Source organism: Fusarium keratoplasticum, chromosome 9 (genome assembly GCF_025433545.1).
Source record: "Fusarium keratoplasticum isolate Fu6.1 chromosome 9, whole genome shotgun sequence".
NCBI classification, from domain to species: domain Eukaryota; kingdom Fungi; phylum Ascomycota; class Sordariomycetes; order Hypocreales; family Nectriaceae; genus Fusarium; species Fusarium keratoplasticum.
In genome coordinates, this window is record NC_070537.1 from 895,119 (window position 1) to 915,840 (window position 20,722).

At 54.0% G+C, this 20,722-nt stretch overlaps 8 protein-coding genes across 8 annotated transcripts; 3 read left to right on the forward strand and 5 right to left on the reverse strand.

Moving 5' to 3' along the window:
• Positions 1-115: 115 nt before the first annotated feature.
• Positions 116-4,745, forward strand: NCS57_01117100 (uncharacterized protein; the record flags this gene model as incomplete). The annotated part of the gene is made up of 3 exons (XM_053060892.1): positions 116-371; positions 421-3,606; positions 3,652-4,745. The coding sequence occupies exons 1-3, from the start codon at positions 119-121 to the stop codon at positions 4,743-4,745; spliced, it is 4,533 nt and encodes a 1,510-aa protein (XP_052909278.1). The 5' UTR covers positions 116-118.
• Positions 4,746-5,179: 434 nt separating this feature from the next.
• NCS57_01117200 (Translocon-associated protein subunit alpha) lies at positions 5,180-6,149 on the reverse strand (the record flags this gene model as incomplete). The annotated part of the gene is made up of 3 exons (XM_053060893.1): positions 5,180-5,465; positions 5,516-5,967; positions 6,087-6,149. The coding sequence occupies 3 exons, from the start codon at positions 6,147-6,149 to the stop codon at positions 5,180-5,182; spliced, it is 801 nt and encodes a 266-aa protein (XP_052909279.1).
• Positions 6,150-6,892: 743 nt separating this feature from the next.
• Positions 6,893-8,156, reverse strand: NCS57_01117300 (uncharacterized protein; the record flags this gene model as incomplete). Its single annotated transcript, XM_053060894.1, has 4 exons — positions 6,893-6,919; positions 6,972-7,529; positions 7,576-7,745; positions 7,793-8,156. The coding sequence occupies 4 exons, from the start codon at positions 8,154-8,156 to the stop codon at positions 6,893-6,895; spliced, it is 1,119 nt and encodes a 372-aa protein (XP_052909280.1).
• Positions 8,157-9,116: 960 nt separating this feature from the next.
• On the reverse strand, positions 9,117-10,900 carry NCS57_01117400 (Asparaginase; the record flags this gene model as incomplete). Its single annotated transcript, XM_053060895.1, has 2 exons — positions 9,117-10,528; positions 10,693-10,900. 2 exons carry the CDS (start codon positions 10,898-10,900, stop codon positions 9,117-9,119), a joined length of 1,620 nt encoding a protein of 539 aa, XP_052909281.1.
• Positions 10,901-12,674: 1,774 nt separating this feature from the next.
• NCS57_01117500 (Serine/threonine-protein kinase BUR1) lies at positions 12,675-14,607 on the forward strand (the record flags this gene model as incomplete). The annotated part of the gene is made up of 6 exons (XM_053060896.1): positions 12,675-12,820; positions 12,895-12,976; positions 13,035-13,137; positions 13,189-13,585; positions 13,636-13,827; positions 13,881-14,607. 6 exons carry the CDS (start codon positions 12,675-12,677, stop codon positions 14,605-14,607), a joined length of 1,647 nt encoding a protein of 548 aa, XP_052909282.1.
• A 345-nt stretch (positions 14,608-14,952) lies between these two features.
• Positions 14,953-15,661, reverse strand: NCS57_01117600 (uncharacterized protein; the record flags this gene model as incomplete). The annotated part of the gene is made up of 3 exons (XM_053060897.1): positions 14,953-15,228; positions 15,279-15,293; positions 15,350-15,661. 3 exons carry the CDS (start codon positions 15,659-15,661, stop codon positions 14,953-14,955), a joined length of 603 nt encoding a protein of 200 aa, XP_052909283.1.
• Positions 15,662-16,627: 966 nt separating this feature from the next.
• NCS57_01117700 (AMPKBI domain-containing protein) lies at positions 16,628-18,251 on the forward strand (the record flags this gene model as incomplete). Its single annotated transcript, XM_053060898.1, has 3 exons — positions 16,628-17,415; positions 17,611-18,154; positions 18,204-18,251. 3 exons carry the CDS (start codon positions 16,628-16,630, stop codon positions 18,249-18,251), a joined length of 1,380 nt encoding a protein of 459 aa, XP_052909284.1.
• Positions 18,252-18,636: 385 nt separating this feature from the next.
• On the reverse strand, positions 18,637-19,677 carry NCS57_01117800 (TRNA N6-adenosine threonylcarbamoyltransferase; the record flags this gene model as incomplete). Its single annotated transcript, XM_053060899.1, has 1 exon — positions 18,637-19,677. The coding sequence occupies one exon, from the start codon at positions 19,675-19,677 to the stop codon at positions 18,637-18,639; it is 1,041 nt and encodes a 346-aa protein (XP_052909285.1).
• Between the last annotated feature and the right edge of the window lie 1,045 nt (positions 19,678-20,722).

Sequence of the window (20,722 nt, forward strand, 5' to 3'; positions counted from 1 at the left end):
CTCGGGTCGTCGTCGAGCTTCGCTAGAGTCTCATGAGCCGTTGAACATTGATCTCGAAATTTGACGATGGACCCGCATTAGGTAAGCGAGGCTGTTGGTCGAGTGCGGTCCACTCGGCATGTGTGGCGCACTATCGGAGCTCATTCATTGGTCATCCTCCGATAACAACGGCCAGGCTGACATCCCACCTCGAGGACTACCTACCCTCCTCGACCTGCATCCTTCCTGTTACACCATCTTTCTCTCATTTTTTTTTTATTTTCATCACACATTTTTCGGTCGGCAGCCTTTTCATCTCCAGAACATAAGGGAACAACTCGCAAGAAAAGCCGAGATGTTTGTCGGCCAGCATCAGAAGGTTGGCCTCGATGGTTTGTCGTCCCGGTCACTTATTAGCACACTCACTCTGACTTATCCTAGCCATAATGCCAGCACGGATCATTGATGGCCTTTGCAATCTTCCATCTTCCGAACAGTCCGAAGATTCAAGCCAAGCCTCATCCTCCAGTGAGCCGCCGACTAAGCGGCGCAAGAAGACTTCTAGCCCTGCCTTGCCCTCGATTCCTGTCTTAAAGACTGAGGTCTCGATTTCTCGCGAGTGCGCAGATGTTGCGCCTACGGATTCTACGACTGTTCGGCGAGACATTGGCCAATATGTTCATTTTTTAATCGTCTCCAATATTCTCCAAATCACGTTCACAACAGGTCCGAAATACAGCCCTCACGTTACTCTGAGGCCCCATGATGCGGACAAGACAGCAAGGTCAATTCTATCCAAGGCTGGTATCGCTCAAGCAAAGTCCCGCCCAGGCGCTTTGTGGAAATCGGTTGACGTGACAGTCCAGAGAACCGGAAGAAAGGTGACAATACTGATTACTCACGTTTTCCATTGGAATGAAACCCCGTCACTATTACACCAATTGAGGCCAACGGCGGACCGACGTCAAAGCCAAGTCTTGATTGACGCTCTGCTCCCCGATTCTGCCCAGATCGACCGCTCATGGTCTCCAATGGATTTCTACGAGGCAGCTTTTGTTCCTCCCAAGGACGACCAGACCCCCTCAACAATCGAAGTTCCTGTTCTTGAAGCCGCCTTGTTCCCGTACCAGAAGAGAACTTTGCAGTGGCTACTGAAACGAGAAGGAGTCCAATGGTCAGACACCGACAAGACCATCATTCCTTACGCGGCCGACCAAGAGGAGCCCGTGAATGCTTTTCGCAAACTGGTCGACGTGGCGGGCAATGATTACTATCTGAACGAACTACTTCATGTCGTCACAAGGGATCCGGCGCCATTTCGAAACGCGGAAGCGTCTGTCAAAGGCGGCATCTTGTCCGAGGAGATGGGTTTGGGGAAGACCCTGGAGATTCTTGGCCTTGTTCTGCTCCACCAAAGGGCAACCCCTCTAGTGGCGACTGACTATGAGGTTCAGGCGAACCTGACGCCCACCGGCGCTACGTTGATAGTGACACCCGAGTCACTGAGGGCCCAGTGGATATCCGAGATCGCTCGCCATGCACCTGGATTGAGCGTCAAGTTTTACCAGGGTCGGAAAAAGATGTCCGGTGATGAGGACCAGATTATTAATGAACTCGCCGGGCACGACATCATCATCACCACGTATTCGATTCTGTCGGCTGAGCTTCATTTCGTAGCGGCACCCCCTGAGCGTTCACGACGACACGCACGAGTTTATCCCCGAGCCAAGTCACCCCTCGCGCAACTGGCATGGTGGAGAGTTTGTCTGGACGAAGCACAGATGATCGAGAGTGGTGTTAGCCAAGCGGCAACAGTGGCCCGGGTGCTTCCTCGTGTCAATGCTTGGGGGATCACTGGAACTCCAGTCAAGGACGATGTCAAGGATCTTTTTGGCTTGCTGCTGTTCCTACAATACGAGCCGTATTGCACCTCAACTTACATCTGGCGGGCCATGATCGAAAGACACAAACCCATATTCCAGCGCCTCTTCAATAGTATCGCAGTTCGCCACACGAAGTCGATGGTTCGGGATGAGCTGGTACTGCCACCTCAGAAGCGCTTTGTGATAAGCATGCCATTCACGGCCGTCGAGGAGCAACATTATCAATCGCTATTTCGCGAAATGGCAGAGGAGTGCGATCTCGATCTCCATGGGGCACCGATTTCGGATGAATGGCTGCCGGAGGAGCACGAGGAGTCGATGCGAACCTGGTTGAACCGACTTAGGCAGACAGCCTTGCACCCTGAAGTTGCAGGGTACAACCGTCGACTTGGTCATAACAAGAACCGACCGATGAGAACTGTTGACGAGGTCCTGGATGCCATGATTGAACAGAGCGAAGTTGCTATACGAGCAGATGAGAAAGCTTACCTCTCTAGCAAGCTGACTCGAGGCCAGCTGTATGAAAACAGCCCACGGGTTCGGGAAGCCTTGGAAATTTGGACTTCCGTCCGAGAAGAGACACGCAAGCTTGTTTCAGATGCCCGAGCCGAGTTCCAGGCCTTGACTGCCAGCAACGCGAATGGGAACCTTGAAGCAGACGCTGACAGTGACCAAGACGAAGATTCTGAAGATGAGATGGAAGCTGGAAACAAAGGCCAGCTGGGCGAGAGCCGACGGCGGCTACGCGGAGCGCTCGAGATGGAGCACAGAGCTGTCTTTTTCTGCGCCAACGCCTACTTCCAGATACGTGACAACCCTGAAATGACCGAGCCGGAATCTGAAGAGTTCCTTCGTCTAAGAAAGCTCGAGGACGACGGGTACAACGAGGCAAAGGCCATCCGAAGAGAGATCTTGCGCGAGTCTCATGGCAAAGCGACTCGATTGATGAAGAAAATAGCGCAGAAAGCATCTGAACAGTCCTTTGCGGAGCTCCCAGAGCTCGTGGCAGGGACTGAACGAGGCATAGAAAGCGGACGCATCATAGACGACTTAGAGGCGTTGTATGGAGAGTTGAACGACCAAGCGAATGTGATTGACGAGTGGAGAGAGTACCTCATTGGACTTCTCCTGAAGCCCTTGGTGGATGAGGAGGATGAAGTTGACACAACCGGCGAGGAAATGGGAGAGTCGGCTAGAATCCAGGAAGAGGTGGTGGTTTACGTGCAGGCACTGCGAGCCATCGTGGCAGATCGACAGGACGCCTTGACTGGGCAGTCGAATGAGCTGATCAAGCATGAGGCAGAAACGTCGCTCAAGTTTGCACGCGAAGGCGAGGGCCCTGCTCCTCAGAAACTCATCGAGTTGATGACCCTTCGAGATCAAATCAAGCCGCAGTCGACCTCAATGCGGAAGGCCATTAGCGAGTTTCGAGCATTATCGTCGAGGTTGGCAAAGGACACGAACCGGAGCGTTCTTGAGGCACAAATCGCCGATAGACAACTCAAGGCAACTCAGGCGCTTCTCAACAAGCAGAGCAAGGCGACAACTGCGCTTGAAGCTGAAGTCGAAAACTTCAGGATCATCATGAACCTCCGCGTGGAGTACTACCGTCAACTGCAGGTAGTCTCGGACAGCGTTTTGCCGTACGAAGGGCCCAACACGGAGGCAACCATGGAAAAGATGAAGGAGACAGAGGACAACCTCCGGAAGAAGCTTTCGTCAAACGAAGCCAAGCATAGATACCGTAAGTATTGTGCCTAAGATACTTGACCTTGGCTAACCTCTCTAGTCCTCAACCTCAAGGAATCAGGAAACAAGTCCAACGAACCCCGCATGTGTGTCATCTGCCAGACGCCCTTCACGGTTGGCGTTCTGACTGTGTGCGGGCACCAGTTCTGCAAAGAGTGCATGATGTTGTGGTTCAAAGCTCACCACAATTGCCCTGTGTGCAAGAGGAAGCTCAAGTCGTCCAATCTCCACGACATTACCATTAATCCACAGCAGCTTAAGGTGCTCAATGACAACCCTGAGCAGGAACAGAACGAGGTGGGCGATAGCCCTCAGAAGCGCAACTCGTTGTCCAACAAGACGCTAATCTACTCCGAATTTAATGCGGACAAGCTGGCTGAGATCCAGAACATTGAGCTTGATGGAGTTTCGTTCACGACCAAGGTTGATACGTTGGTCAAGCACCTCCTCTGGCTACGAGAATCAGACCCTGGAGCAAAATCCATCATCTTCTCCCAGTACAAGGGGTTCTTGGCCATCCTTCGCAACGCCTTTTCGCGATCCAGGATCGGGTTTGCGTCCATCGACGATGCCAACGGTATCACCAGGTTCAAGGACGATCCTTCAGTCGAATGTTTCCTCCTGCACGCTCGTGCACACTCGAGCGGTCTGAATCTCGTCAATGCAAGCCACGTGTTTCTCTGCGAGCCGCTCCTCAACACGGCCCTGGAGCTCCAGGCTATTGCGCGTGTCGATCGTATTGGCCAGCAGCACGAGACTACGGTATGGCTCTACCTTGTTACGGGCACGGTGGAAGAGTCCATCTACAACCTCTCGGTGCAGCGGCGCATGGAGCATATGCGCCGTACTGGCAAGGGCAAGTCGAAGGAGTCGACTCCTGATCTGCTCGCGGCGAGTATTGACGAAGCCAACACGCTCGAGCTGGAGCAGGCGGCCCTGTCACGACTCATGAGCAAGGACAAGACGGCTGGAGAGAATGTCGAGAAGAATGACCTCTGGGAGTGCCTCTTTGGGCATGTTGCTAGGCAAGAGGAGGGCCCAGAGAAGGATACGCGGTTGCAGGAACAGGCCGTCATGGGGTATCTGGCAGCTGAAGCAGCAGAGGAGAGAATGGGTCAGTCAAACGGCGTGTGATGTGTCATGAGAGCTATGTTGAAGCGTTTGTCTTGACAAGATGAAGGCAATGGCTGCTGGACATGCCATGAGCTTGCTTTTAGATCTGGGGCATTTTACAACTACAATCAGGCAAGGCAATATCGCGTAAATCTGAATCAGTGCGAACACCCATATCATGACGTGGTATTCAATTTTGGCACAGGTAATGTACACTGCAGCAACCATTTTGCGCATATCCGTCCATCATGCGATTGAAATCATGCCCTGCCTGCCTGCCTGCCTGTGACGCGCTCGCCCCTAGTCTACCCGAAAATGAAAGAATACACGGGAAGCGGACGTCTCTGCCCACCGCCTCGGAAACTCGTTACATGGCGCGTCGCGTCGAGATTATTCTCGATATTTCGTGACGATGCCGGAGCCGGAGAAAGCCCAACAAGCTGTTGGAAGCTTCTTTACTCCAGCTTCTTGTTCTTGTTGCTGGCGCTGGACTTGACGCGTCGGGCAGCAGGGCGGTTGATGTGGTGCTCAGGGATCCAGCTCTCGTCGTAGTCCTTGCCAGAGCCAGTGGCAGCGCCGGTGGCCTCGGAGCCGGAGAGGGGCTCAGCAGTCTCGACCTTCTTGGCCTTCTTGGTGGAGCGGGCGCGCTTGGCCTGGGGGAAGAGAGCCTCGATCCAGGTCTTGTAAACAAAGTAGAGGGTACCAGCGAAGGCGGCGGAGAGGAAGAGGTAGAGGAAGATGCTATTTAAAGTCAGATATCTGAATCAATGGGAGGTGGTTTGGAGACGTACATCTGGGGATCGAGGAAGCTGGTGGGAGCCTCAACAATGGAAGCGGCAGCGTTGTGAACCTGGACCTGGTGGATGTTGCCCTTGGCGTCGGAGACGACAGCGACAAGACGGAGGAGAACATCCTGAGGCTGCATGTCGAGGGCAAAGGAGAAGGGAAGCTCCTTCTTCTCGCCGGCCGGGACCTCGAGGTTATACTGGACGGCCGTCAAGTTGCGGACGATGGCCTCGTAGGCGGGCTTCTCGGCGGGAAGCTCCTTGGTGGTGGAGAGGGAGCCGCCGACAAAGGCAATCTGGATGGGGCCATCGTCGCGGTTGTTGACCTCGATGACGGCCTTTGTGGGACGGCCGTTGACGAGCTTGACGCCAAAGATGTCGGCCTCGGGGAAGCTGGCGCTGACATCGGCCTTGAGCTGGGCGACATTGGGAGGAGGGGCGTTGGCATCAGAAGTGTCCTGGGGAAGCTGTTAGCGGTGTTTCTGGCGATGGAGTCGAGAGCAATTGATCATGCGACCAAGGGGGAGGATGAAAGATTGGGTGGCGGATGAAAGACCAGGGGAGAGCAAAAACATACCTGGGCGAAAGCACCAAAGACCTGAGAGGCCAGGAGGGCCAGAATCGAGGACTTGAAGAGCATGGCGACGAGATGGAGAGAACCGTGAGAAACCGAGAAGACAGAAGAGGGGATGAAGAAGAGAGGAAGAAGAAAGGTTGTGTGAAGGGCGGCGATGGGGAAGAGAAGGTGGTTTTGGGTGGTGACAATCTGGCCTCAGCACGCAAATGGGGATCGAATGGAGGAGGCGACACTAAACAGGGGTAGGTGCTGTACCTCCCTCTTAGGGGGGAAGTGGAGGTGCTTGCTTCTTGTGTGGGGAACTGGGACTTGGCATATTCCGTTCAACAGCTTTGACGATTATGTGAATAGCCTAAACTTTGGATGACCAGGTAATTGAGAGAGTATCTTCTCTAATTAGCTGGATATTGCAATGTATTCATTGCGTGTTTTATTGTCAAGAATGGCTTACAGTTGAGGATCCAACCAAAACTCTTGCTCAACTGTGCGCCATCTCTCATGTACTTCCCCCCTCTCCAAATTTCACTAGCTCCAGCTTCTAACCCTCATCTCACGTTTCCACAAGGCTTTTGGAAGCTTCGAGCTGATGGACGGCACACCACATGGGAAAGGCTGCCCGGACAAAAGTGGGGTTCTCCGGAGCTCGACTCGGCCCCACCTCGCCATTCTCCGGCGACTCAACTACAAATTGGACTTTAAGCTCTAAATAGGTAGGTACTCAATCATACCAATGTCCCATTCTCTATTGTTTTCCCTCTTCTTCTCAGTTCACGCCCTAAGCTGCGGTGACTGAAATAACCGCCCACTTAAACTATACCGTACAGTTCCCACAGCTACAATAATCCATAGCATCGTTTCAATGACTGACAAGATGGTTCCTAGAACCTTGAAGAACATCGACGGCAGCTCCTGCGCTAGAGTAGTCGTAGCTACCGCGTACACTCCCAAGGGAAAAGTAAAGGCCCACCAATCGAGGTTGAAGGGGAACCGTCGACGCCGATAGAGGGCCGCGAGTGCGAAGAAGAGCCACATGAGTCCGAACCCCCACATTACGAGCGCTATAAGTATTCCTGTTACATAGAAGAACTGACCTGCCATGGGCGCTGCGGGAATGAAGTTGTTACTCTTGAAGAGTTTAAGGGCAAGTTGTCCCAGTAGTTGAATGCCCGCTGCGCCTTGGCCGAGAGGACCGAGAGGGATAAAGGAGGATACGACCACCTCCTTTGGGGGCACATCGTGGAACATGAGCCGGCTATAGTACATGGCCAGTATCAGCATCGCCGTAGATACCCCGGTGCCCCAGAGGATGTAGCTGATGATGACTGTCCAGAGGGCGTGCTGCTCGTTGGGCAAGACGTTGGCTACGATGGCGCCTGTTGCGGAGGCGACGATGTCGGCGACTATGGGCAGAAGCCAAGATGCGTTCATTGACGAGAGTGTTACCTGTTTGATTCAACAACTTGCTAATGAATAATGGCAGGAGACTTACACTAGGCGTTTGCATAATGGCGTATGGAATGTAAAAGTTGCATGCCATGGCCAAGACTATGTTTATCCACCAGAGAGCCCACGCAAAGACAGCTACTCGGTCTCCCCAGTGTGGAACACAGACAAATACAATCATCTTGATGATTGTAGAAAGACCCATTGGGAATGTGCCTTAAACATGTCAGCCAAGATCGGGTAAACTTGACAAGGTGCAATACCAAGAAAGACAGCCTGAGCAGGATTCCGCAGAGTTTCAGACCACAACCCCTTGAACATGGTGTATCTCATAATCGAGATGCACAGGAAAGATATAAAGAGGAGGATGTTGAGACAGAAGATGACGACGGATATCCAGTACAGCCATCGGCCGTTGTAGGGCAGGTTGTGGAGCAGAATTGACGTGATGCCCGTGCCCATGGTGACGGTGAACCACGACGGTGTGAAGCTGAGCACGACACGGCGCCATCCCCGGTGATTGACAGCTTTCCGGCCCCGGCTGAAGTCCTCCGTGATCGTCGGCGCCGACCCGGGGTATGTAACTTGACCAAGATCCGGGCCCGAGTCGAGCCCCGAAGCAGTCATGACGACAAACAGATCGCCCCAGATCTAAACAACAATTGAGAGATGTACATTTTGCATCTGGCAGATCCAGCCAAGTTATAAACAACCATGATCTGACGAGCTAGAGACAAAAAACGCCACCTGACGTCTCGGCCTTGAGTCGAAAAAACTCGGCCGATTCTTCAAGTGCCCCGCAAAGAGTCTTTATTCGCTGGACGTCATATATTCCTGACAGAACGAAATTGGAGCCGATGGCCATGACATGTTTTGTGGAGGCAGCTCGTGCCTCCTTTTGTGAGTATCCCCGCGGAGACTTGAGAATGGGGCTTGAGTCGTTGGATCAATGGACACGCTATTATTGGATCTGGGCTGTGGTTCAAGATGAATCGGGATATGTTTTACCTAAGATTCAGTTGAGCCTGCAAACTCAATATATACTTGATAATTGCAATTGAGGCCTTGGTGTCATGACTAATTGATTAGTCGTTGTCGAGGTGTGTTGTTTCCGCCTGCATGGTCATTGCTCCTCCAGTCGGAGAAGATACATCAGACGAATGAAGCCATTGGACTTAAAGCTCCTGGGCATAAGATAATAAACCGTCAAACTATATATAAGAACTACAACTGGCAGTAAAACCATAAAAAGAACTTGATCTGGGGCAACATCAAGTCCCGAGTCAACTCCATGTACCCTGGCGATGCCAAGGACGCCTCCACACTGGACCACTCCTCATCATGATACTCAAGTACGACTTCAATGCTCATTAATACTTGAATTAGTACCTATCCCAGGACCAATTCCTCTCTACTTTTGATTTTGCTAACCCAGAGTCTTCCCGTAGCCAAAATCTATCGGCCTGCGCAACACATCCAATTGGATATCCGAAAAAGCATCGAAACCTCGCTACCGTCCCTTTTTTGTTCATCCAGATTCGCTTCAAAACCATCTATGTCAAGAAATCAATACCTTATACCCAAACTTTAGAAGCCGTGCCCGCCGTATTGCCCATACTGACTGTACTGAGGTGTCACATAACCTGGGAGCGTCTCTCTCTCCTCCACAGCGAGATGTGCGCCTGCGACACGCAGTAGTTGCGCGCATGGCTCCTTTCCAGACTTGACGGCCACAAAGAGAGGCGAGTGGTTGGCCTTGTTGCGCTCGTGTACGCTCGCGCCGCGCTGCAGGAGCTCCAGCAGGATCTCGGTGCTACCAGCCACAGCCGCAAGGTGCACCGCTGTGTTGCCGGCATAGTCAGACTGCTTAAGTAGCTGCGCACCCTCTCCCTGTAGGAGCTCTTTGACGAGGCCGAGCTCGCCGTTCTCGATGGCGTATCCGAGGGCAGAGAATGCCATCTCCTTGGGCGTGAGGTGGGAGGCGGCAAAGTCGAGAGTGCCCGCCGGGTGGGAGAAGCTCTGGTGAGCGATCTCGGTCATCTCGCCCCGTAGCGACCGGGATAGTTTCTCGTTGATGTCCTTGAGCGAGAGGTTGGGCTGAGCGAGTAGGTATGAAACCTTTGTCAGGGCGGCCTCAGCTGTGAGATCGAGGCCAAAGATGACGCCCGCCCGGCCGAGGACGGTACCAGGGGCGTACACGGGAGAGACGAAACCGTTGACACACTGGCTGACGTTGACTACAACGAGACCTCGCTCAACGGCAGCCTTGATAATCTGTGTAAGACGACCGTCGGCGCCGCCAGGGATGTTGCCCATGCCAAACGTCTCAAGGATGAGGCCGCGGAGGTCAGGCAGATGAAGCACAGCATCAATCATCTCAGGCTTGATGCCGGGGAAAACACGCAAACAGGCGACGTGCGTGGTGTCTAAGCCCTTGGTGATGTGGAACTTTGCAATCGTAGTTGGGCGGAGGATGAGGGGCCAGTTTACGGTGACACCCAAGCCGTTGACCTTGGCAAGGGGCTCGCAGTTGGGGCTGGCAAAGGCCTCAAACTCAGTTGCAGAGACCTTAGCGCTGCGGTTTCCACGGTAGAGGCGGTGGTGGAAGAATAGGCACACTTCGGGGATGGCAAAGGTTCCAGCAATGATGAGCGATCCAAGGAGGTTGTCGACGCCATCAGACTGAAGAGAAAAGATGGGTGCCTGGGAACCAGTGAGAATGACGGGTTTTCCTAGGTTCTCCATCATGAAGGAGAGGGCAGAGGCTGTGTAGGCCAGTGAATCAGTGCCGTGCAGGATAACAAAACCATCAAAGAGGTGGTAGTTTTCTTGGATGCATGAAGCCATGGCGTCCCAGTCATGAGCCGAGATGGAGCTCGAGTCCAGGAGGGGGTTGAACTCGACGATTCCATAGCGGACATGACGATCATAGGCAGTTGGAGGAGTGCGGAGACTGTCAATCTGAATCTTTTCGCCGTTGCGAATAGCTGGGAGTGTGACTGAAGAATGTTAGTTGGACTATCATCAAGGTCATGGCATGTTGAAGTGAGGCTCAAGTGATCCCAGTCATGATGTGCAGGGACCCCATGCTCATGACTCCCATTCATATAAATATCATGAGACCCTAAGGTAATTGACAAGGTTAATGCTGGGACTGACTCACTTGGTTCGGACCTGTCGTTGAATGATGGTCGAGGAGCCATAGCATTCTCCAAGAAGTTGTCGGTAGGTTGAAGACCATCAGGGCCTTGCTGCATGCAGATGGTTCCTCCTGTACCAATGATAAGGACTCGAGACTCAGGATAAGTTGTCTCTGGGACTATCACGGACACCACGGGGTGGCCATTGCCATTGGAGGCGGTGTCGGACATGTTGACTACTGAGGGGGTTGATGGCGTTTCCCAGTAGTTGAGAGGTAGGTAGATAAGGTGCTAGGTGACGTTTCGATAAGAAGGTTGAGAGATAGGGGAGGGGCCTGATGTAAGCAGCTCAACCTTGGGACAATCAATGATAATTAGAATACTAGACAATGCGCAAAAAACCGTTGGAAAAGGAAAAGAAGAGGTTTTTATAGAAAGAGGAGAAGTGAGAAAAAAAACTAGCCACGGCACGCGCGATGCCGGGGGGATTCGCACAAAAACCTTCCGGGCGAAGAAGAGGCCATCAAGTGGATCCTTTTGAGGTTGTGAAGGGGTAACAGAAACTCGACCTCTCGCGGGGACTGGGCGAGTCGGAGAGGAGATGGGTGCACGCAAGATGCCCACGCGGACAGGTGCAGGCTAATAATATCAGGGGAGCATCTGATCTGACGAGTGACCGGCTATTGAACCCCGAGGGCGAGCGAACGGACATTCAATGGGCTCTGGCGGGTAGTGAGATGGTAGTGGTGGTGGTGTTTTGGACAATGATAGAAGAAGCATGGACAAGCTGATCGGAGACGACGGTCGAGTACAACATGTGATTTTGCATTGACTCGAACCGGAACCTAGCATCCGGCCGTATTCGCCAGTCGGTGAGAGAGCCTCACTCTGGCTTTGACTCTTTCACTCCCTCGGTGGTCAGATACGACAACATGTTGTAGAGTCTATTTACTTCTTTTTACCCCAGAGAAATATCGACAAACCAGGACACAGCTGGCGGGGGTCACACAAAAGTCTGGGCGTGGAGATGGGAGATGGTCTGAGAGCCAACCGCCAGGGACACAAAAAAAAACTGTCAAGAATTGCCGCTGCTTCTGGGTCCCGTCCTGCAACTTGTACCTGTTGGACCCTTTTTCTTCTTTCTCTTCCATTGGCGAAACGCCTAGAACAAAGTGGGTTCCTGATGTGGCCAATTTGGGGGTTGTCTGAGTCGTGGGTGGCCTGTTTGAGCTCCGATTTACGGGGCCGTTTGAGGCCATACAAACGCAGCCTTGCAATCAGGGTGTACAGAAAACGAGTTCCCGTTGAACACCTACGTAACCAGGGTCTAATTACTACAATGATGTAATGAATCAAAATGTCCATCTGGATTCACTGTAGTCTCTTCAACTGCCGAGCCCTCTTGAATACCGCCTGCAATGCAGCAGTGAACAACTGCACAGCATTAAACGAGATGACGTATTCACCACCCAATGCCACAGAACCCCTTGCTGCAAGGCCATCGCCCAAAATGTCAGAGAATCTCTCACAACACTGAAGATCATGCCCTGGATAATGCAAACACATGCTGCAAGGGTGTCCGGGTACGTACCACCCGCGACATGTCTGCGTTTGCAGGCTTTCCCGTTCTGGGAAATTCTGCCGGCTTTTTCGCCTCACCGCCCTCTTGCGCTTCCTCTCCCCTTGTTCTTCTAAAGTTCCGAGTTGAGGAGAGTCGTCAGTTAAAGTTACCAAATCGAGGTCGGATGAAATTCACCATCTTTGGAACTTTTCAACTCTTTTCAAAAACCCTCGAAGCTTTTTCTCCCGCTCAACATCGTTTCCATCACCTCTCCTCCACGATTTTCTCGATGGACCGCTTCTGACGGGCGATGCGAACCCTCCGAGTCGATACTTAGCCCAGCCTCTCTGTCTATCTCGACCCTTGACGCGCGCGCATCGTCCAGCCCAGCGATAAGCCAGAATCCGTGCTTCACTCGAGTGTCGCATTCCGAACTTTGGCATCATGGACAAAGTCCCGGACTCGACGCCAAACGGCACCTCGCCGCGCACATTCGCCCTCAATCATTCGCGGCCCCGTTCCAGCTTCAAGGGCTGCTCGCGAATCTCCGACTATGAACTCCAGGGCAAGCTGGGAGAGGGAACCTTTGGGTGCGTGCACATGGCATTGTCGCCCACCGCGGGCGAGCGTCTTTTTTGGTCTGTACTGACTTGGCCGTCTTTAGTGAAGTTCATCGAGCCCGATCGCGCAAGACGGGCGCTCTCGTCGCTCTGAAGAAGATCATCATGCATCACGAGAAGGATGGCGTATGTCCTTGCAACTACTCCGCCGCGCGACCATGACAGCGTTTCTGACCTCATCAAGTTTCCCATCACCGCCCTTCGCGAAATCAAACTGCTTAAGCTTCTATCGCATAAGAATATTCTAAAGCTCGAAGACATGGCCATCGAACATCCCACAAGACAGAGTACGCACCCATTCACACCCCAGCGCCTTGTTCTTACTGACCGTTTTGTAGCCGACAAGCGCAAAAAGCCCATCGTCTACATGGCTACTCCCTACATGGATCACGATCTCTCTGGTCTTCTCGATAACCCATCCGTTCATTTCAAGGAACCCCAGATCAAGTGTTACATGCTACAGCTCCTCGAGGGCCTTCGATACCTCCACGACAACAACATCCTTCACCGAGATATGAAGGCTGCCAACCTGCTTATCAGCAACCAAGGAATCCTCCAGATTGCCGATTTCGGTTTGGCCCGGCACTACGACGGACCTGTGCCTGAAGCTGGACGGCCCATGGGTGAGGGGCGACGAGACTACACTGGTCTGGTGGTCACAAGATGGTACCGTCCACCTGAGCTTCTGCTTCAGCTGCGGCAATACACCCCCGCTATTGACGTTTGGGGAGTAGGGTGAGCACAGACTTTGACCACTCTTACATTTTTCGTTCTAACAAGTATAGCTGCGTCTTTGGCGAGATGCTGGTGGGGAAGCCCATCTTGGCTGGCGAGAGCGACGCCCATCAGCTCGAGATGATCTGGGACCTGATGGGATCTCCCACTGAAGAGACGATGCCCAGGTGGAAATCGCTTCCAGGTGGAGAGCACCTATCGCCTCGACCACGAACAGGGAACCTTCAGAACCGATTCAGAGAGTGAGTTGACTCGTCAAGACAACCTGTGAACGTCTCTAACCTCGCATGTCTAGCTTCGGATCAGGGCCTGTTTCACTCCTTAGAGAGCTTTTGAAGCTGGATTGGCGGACGCGAATCAACGCCGTTGATGCTCTGCAGCACCCCTACTTCAAGATGCAACCCCTCCCGTTGGAACCCCACGAGATTCCGACATATGAAGAAAGCCACGAGCTGGACCGAAGAAAGTTCCATGATCGCAAGGCCGCTCTCCCTCCTGCCCCTAAGGGAGGCACGGTGGGTTTGGGGCCTGATGCCAATGGTGCTACAGCGGGCTTCAATAGCAACGAACCCTATGGAAACGGTCGTAACGGGGTGAACGGAGGCAGATATCGCAACGGGCCTGATGATCAGCGTCGTCCCGCCTGGCAGCGAGAACGTCCCGGCGCCGGGCTTCCTCCGCGCCCGCCTCCTAACGATGATGCCGACTATCGGGATCGAGCGCCTCCTCGAGGCCGAGGCCCACCCGGGCCCAGAGGACCGGATGTTGACACATACATCCCGGCTTACAGGCAAGATGATCCTGGTCGACGGAGGGATGACCGGCCACCTCGGGATGATCGACCGCCTCGAGATGATCGACCACCCCGGGACGACCGACCACGGGATGAGCGACGACGACGAGACAGCAGAGACGATCGTCGCTATGACAGAGATCGTGGCACGATGAGTCGCAGCCGATCACCAAGACACGACCGATCGCGGGATCGAGAGAGGTCAGACCGCGACGTGTACCGGAGATAGGATAGCCGGCAAGCGACGACGAAAGAGGTCAAAGAACGACGGTATTGGTAGGCGTTAAAGAGGGCAGGTCTGTCAGTTTTTGGTCAACTATCCAAGGGCAGAGCATGCACACGGCGCAACGGATTAATGTGACGCAACAATATCAACAAGTAAGGAAGGGATAATGATCTGCGAAGGACCGAGTTTGTAGCATTATTGCATGACGCAGCGCATCTACGATATGCGACGCGTTCCAGTGAGGCAGGTATCTAGCCTATGTGCCTCGGATCATAGTGTGTAAACTATAGAATCATGCCTGGTATTGGTAGTATCTGCCCCGTCTTCTGCGCCCTCACTCAAGACGGACTAATATTCCGAGTCATCGTCCTCCTCGTGAATCGTCTGCGAGAGCAAACCAGCCGCTGGGCGGCGCCTGTGGCTGGGCGAGTCGAGCCATTGCCACTCTAGTTCATTGCCGGATGAATCTCGTCGGCTGCCCGTGTCAATAGTGAGGCTCTGCTTTGAGGCTCGCCGCTCCGATGCCATATCGTCATCTTGCATTCCAAGATGGGTGGTGATGAGGGAGGAGCAGATTGCCAGGACGATGCCAGCAAAGATGCCCACGCCTGCAGCAGCGCCAAACTAGACGACATATTAGATACATGCGTAAACATGGGGTATTTGACTCTTACGAATGTGTATAGTGGCTACGTGGGAACAAGTTAGCTGAGTTGGCTCCTCTGGGTTGTGTCACATCACATACCTCAAGGCTCACAAGGAAATCAACAACGGCGCGAACGCCAGCTAGAGAATAAGAGATGATGTAGAACAGGGGAGCAAGGAGGACAAGAATGACATTTTTAACGAATCCCAAGGGGATGAGGATGAGGCGGAAAGGAAAGGACAACACGCGGAAGAGACGGGAAATGTAGAGTGACCAGTTGAAGGAGTAGACGAAGCGGAAGACGGCGGATACGACGTCCCAGGCGATGAGAAGTGGTGAGTGAGGGTCTGAGGTTGTCGCTATGACGGTTGCTGTTGGCGGTGGTGCGTCGGACATTGTGAGGGTTGACATTGTTGATGGGAGGAGCTTGATATAGGAGTCAAGGTTGAAGAGCCTCCAGCTAGGAAGCTACCTAAGTAGCCAGGGAGGATGATGTTTGAGATTACATCACCGAGACAGGAGGAGAGGAGCAACTCGATCTGGTCTTCGAGTGGAATTGACTTGTTTTTGGTATCGCTGAAGCTTTATCAGAGTTGATAGATATGGAAAGTTGGACTCTTTCACAAGCTTCAAGCATGGAGGGAGAGCTTGTGAGCTGTTGAGCTCAACTCTCATGGTTGGTTCCAGTGGTGGTGGGCCTGCACTTAGCGGATGCTTCCACCCCGCCATTCACTGCAGAAGCCCAACCACGGTGGGTCTCACAGCAGTTAGCGGAGGCCACAGAGTGACATTTCATCAGCACCATTTTTTGGCTTGGGGTCAAGTCCCTCCCGCCCATGCCCTACCACTCCCCAGCATCTCTTCTCCTTCCGCTCCTCCATGACTCTCTTCCTCTCCACTCCCGCCCCGCGACCGACGACAACGACGACAGGCCACACAACGCGTGGTACAAGCAAAGACGAAAAGGACGCCGCCACCAACGACGACGACGATATTCATTTTCACGACGGACATATAAGCGCTATACTTTTTCTCTATACGATCGGTATTTCATTACCCATCCGGCGATTGCAGATACGAGACACATACACATACAAGTACAAAACCTCTTTACCGGCGACACACACAGAGCTCAACCTATCGTGCCAGACCGTCTGTTGGCTTTTTTTCGTCCCATCAGAGGGGCGCCGTTCAATTGGCGCAGAGGAGGGGGCGCACGCATGGGGATACCCTGTGCCCCTTGATCGGAACCCGTGGTGATTGAGATGCCAACATCGTCATCGCTATAAGAGAAACTCCCACAAACACACCATTCACCTAACCCCCCCGAAATACCAAACCCTTTCTGCAAACATCCCCTTGGGGATCGAGAGAACCATGGGTAACAACCCGTCCTCTTCCTCCAAGCCGGCGACCCCGACGTCGTCGGCCCCCGGGTCCGCGCCGGGTCACGGACACGGCCACGAGTCCCCCCGGCATCACCACCGCAAGGACGCCCGCAACATCATCCCCGGCCACACCCACCGCTCCGCTGCTCCCCCGGAGCCCTCCATGGCCCAGGCCCAGGGCTCCACCGTCGTCAACCGCCCCAAGAGCCTGCCTCCCACCGCCGTCTCGTCCCTCAGCGGTTCTCCCCACAGCGGCGTCGCCGTGCCGCAAAAGATCGCTTCGTCCTCCGACGCCAGGGTCGTTCCCAACAAGACTGTCGAGTCAAAGCCCCCCGCCGCTCCGCGCGATGAGCCTTCCAAGCCAGTTGACGTGCCCATCGAGGCCTCGTCCGTCCGCTCCCACCACTCAGCCCACATCCCCATCCCCGAGCCGACCCTCGTCTCCAACAGCAGCATCACCGACATGTACCTCACCCGCCCTCCCCGTCTGCCGCTCCCCATCGACGAGGAGGTCCACACACCGGGTTCCCCCATCCTCGCGCCTGAGAACGACCAGCCGGTCCCCGAGATCGAGCTGATCGACTCGTCGGATGGCATGACCCGCAAGAGCTCCGCGCTGAGCGCGACGACTGTCGACGAGGAGGACAGCGAGGAGCTTCGCGTTGATAAGACAAGACCTGTCGTCCCGGCCAAGCTCGAGTGGCTCCGCGGCGGCGAAAAGGTCTACGTAACGGGCACAATCTTCCAATGGAATCGAAAGCAGCGACTTCATCCCATGTAAGTCTTTACTCTGCCCTCATGTTACCCTCCCTCCGAGACATTGAATCGGTTATCCGCATCTTCCTGTGTCTCCGTGGCGGGCTTGACAGTCTCGGATGACTTGTCACACCCGACTCGCCCGGCATGGTCGTATGAGGAAACGAAAAACATTATGCAAGTTGGCTCGTTTTACTGACATGTATATTAATACAGCGAAGGTCGGCCCGGGTGCTTCAGCACCACCGTCTACATCCTCCCCGGCACCCACCATGTCCGCTTCCTGGTGGACGGTATCATGCAGACGTCTCCCGACCTGCCCACTACTGTCGACTTTGGCAACAACCTCGTCAACTACATCGAGGTCAACCCTGATGATGCCCATCAGCAGCAGGCCCCGGATCCTCAAGCCGCCGCTCAGGCTGCTCCCCAAGGCCAAAAGGTCCTGCCTCCGCCCAAGGGCAAGGCCGTCCCCCCGCCAGAGTCGTACCGTAGCCAGATCCCCAAGTACCTGGTCGACTTTGATCAGCCAGAGGACTCGCCCGCGTATCAGTACGCCGTCACGGCTATTGAGAAGCTGCCGAACCCTCCCACGCTGCCCGGGTTCCTGAGCAAGCCCATCCTCAACGCGGCGACACTGATGAAGGACGACAACAGCGTGCTCAACATGCCCAACCACACCATTCTCAACCATCTCGCCACCAGCAGCATCAAGAACAATATTCTCGCCGTGTCGGCCACGACTCGGTATAGAAACAAGGTATGCGGCGTCGTTCCCGTTAAAGGGAGTTTGCTAATGGAGGAGATAGTATGTCACGACGATTGTCTACAAGCCCACGTCTTCGGATGATGGTTAGACCCAGCTCTCAGACAAGGGCGCGACAAAGCCTGCTCGGGGGATAACGGCCATGTTTCGATGGGCCCGCTCAGTTTTGGACGGAAGATTCAAGTGGAAACTTCCATTCTTTTGGTCATGATGTGATGTACGCCGATATGTATGCATGAAGGGGATAGCATGAGTGATGGAGGTCAGACGGGGTGAGAGGGTATTTCAGATGCCCACGATTGCTGCAGCAAGATGAGTAACGTCTCGGTGCGGGAGATTGAGAGATGAATAGGCACCGCGGTTGTTTGTGAGTCGAGTCGCCATGGCACTGTTAACCATGACAAGCCAGCGTCAAGTCCAGTCCAGGATGAGTCAATACAATCACACACGATTCATAAATCGCCCATAATCTTGCATCAGTCTCTCCATTCGATAAAGACCTCGTCGGTCCTGAAGCGCTGCGTACAGGTGCTCTCCTCCAGGGGCGTGCGGAACCCCGTCTCGTAGGCCAGCAGGCCGGCGTGGGCAATCATGATGCCGTTGTCGATGCAGAACCTCTCGTCGGTGGCGTAGACGGATCCCCCTCGCTCGCGCGCCATGTGGCCCATCATCTCCTGCAGCCGCTCGTTGCAGCCGACGCCGCCCACGATGAGCACCTGCGACGAACCCACGTGCGCCATGGCACGCTCCGTGATCTCGACCAGCATGGCGAAGACCGTCTCCTGCAGCGAGAAGCACAGGTCCGCGGGGGTAAAGTCGGCGCCGGCCTTCATCTGCGCTGCGAGCGCGTCTGCAGAAGCAAGGATGCCTGAGAATGAGCAGTCCATACCTTTGACGGCGTAGGGGAGGTCGAGGAGCTTTGTGCCCTTCTTGGCGAGCTGCTCGATGTTGTAGCCCGGCGCGGGGTCGTTGCTGATCTCTAGAGTACGGGCGAACCGGTCCAGGCAGTTTCCCACGGCGATGTCGAGCGTCTCTCCAAAGATACGGTACCGCTGCTCGGCATAGGCGATAACTTGCGAGTTTCCGCCCGACACGTACAGCACAACAGGGTTGTCGGCGCCGGTGATATATCGTCCCATCTCAATGTGTCCAACACAGTGGTTCACGCCAACAAGCGGCCGATCCCACAACAACGACAGCGCCCTCGCAGCGACAGCGACCGAGTTGAGCGGAGCGCCCATACCAGGTCCCTTTGTGTAGCAAATGCAGTCGACATCCTCAGGAGAAACACGGGCCTCCGCGAGGGCCTCACGGGCGAGACGGACAAAGTGTGCTCGATGGTGGGCGGCCGTGTCCTTGGGGAGGAAGCCTGTGCCGGGGGGCGAGACAAAGGTGTCGCGGAGGTTGGAGAGGATCTTTGTCTCGGTCGCAGTGTGAAGAATGACGCCGATGCCGAGCTTGTTGGCTGAGCCTTCGCACCCGAGGGCGATGTAGGAGGACTTGCGTGAGAAGGCCATGGTGGGGTATCGTCGATGGTGTTGAGAAGTCTAGGTTGTTCGCAGCGTGTAGATCGTAGTCTGATATCGTAAAGTCTGTCTATATCATGGCATGTAAATAAACATCAAAGAATAAACAAAATTAGGCAGAAAGATGTCCAAGGTAAAATGTTGTTGTTGGCAAAGTATATCGAGTGATGTCAAAGGATGAATTGCGATAAGATAGAGATGGAGAGAGGGGCACACCCAGATCTTCTCCCCCTCCTTCTCCCGGCCGATACAAGAATCGAATCAGTGGAGAAGGGGAAACAAAACGGAACAACCTAACCAATCTAGCTCCTCGCTTACTCGTCGAAGCAGCCCTGAATGGGTGGGGGTATCGTTCAAGCCGTTTGATGGGAATTAAAAAAGCTCAAAGAAAAAAAAGAGAAAAAAAAAAACTAACTAGCGCGGGTCACCAGCCACACTCACCCCTCCCACACAAAGTGTGCATGGGGGTCAAAGCCACAACAAGGTCCCTTACAAAGTCATCGACGACCCGTACCGGGAGCGAAACCCAAATCCAGGGCGCCCGGTTCGCCGGCCACTTTTCCCGCCCGCCTGCTGCCCTCCACTCGACGACCGAGCCTCCTCTATCACCATCACACGCTTCGCTCACACTTGATATCCACCTTGCAGTTTTTCTACTGCTCCTCCAAGCTTGGATATCTCTTCTGCTGGAGTCTGCTTCTTTGTTGCCTCGTTTTATCTGGTATACTAATTTCCTCTATTCCCCCCTCTGCATTACACACCCCCCAGCCTTGCTACCCTGCTAACATGACATATTCCAGGTCCCTCATTCAAGCTTCGTCATCCCGAACCTTGTTCCCGCACTGCCTCCTCCTCGAAATCGACCTTTTACTTTCTGCTTGCTACATATAAAACCTCGAGTCTCTTTTCTAGACGTCAACAATTCACCACCGCTTGCTTCAAAAACTCCCTCCATCACGTTCAAGTCCGAGGACGCTACAAAGCTTCCCCCCTTCAGCCACCCTCTCACCAACACGTCCACCTGACCTCCCCCAGG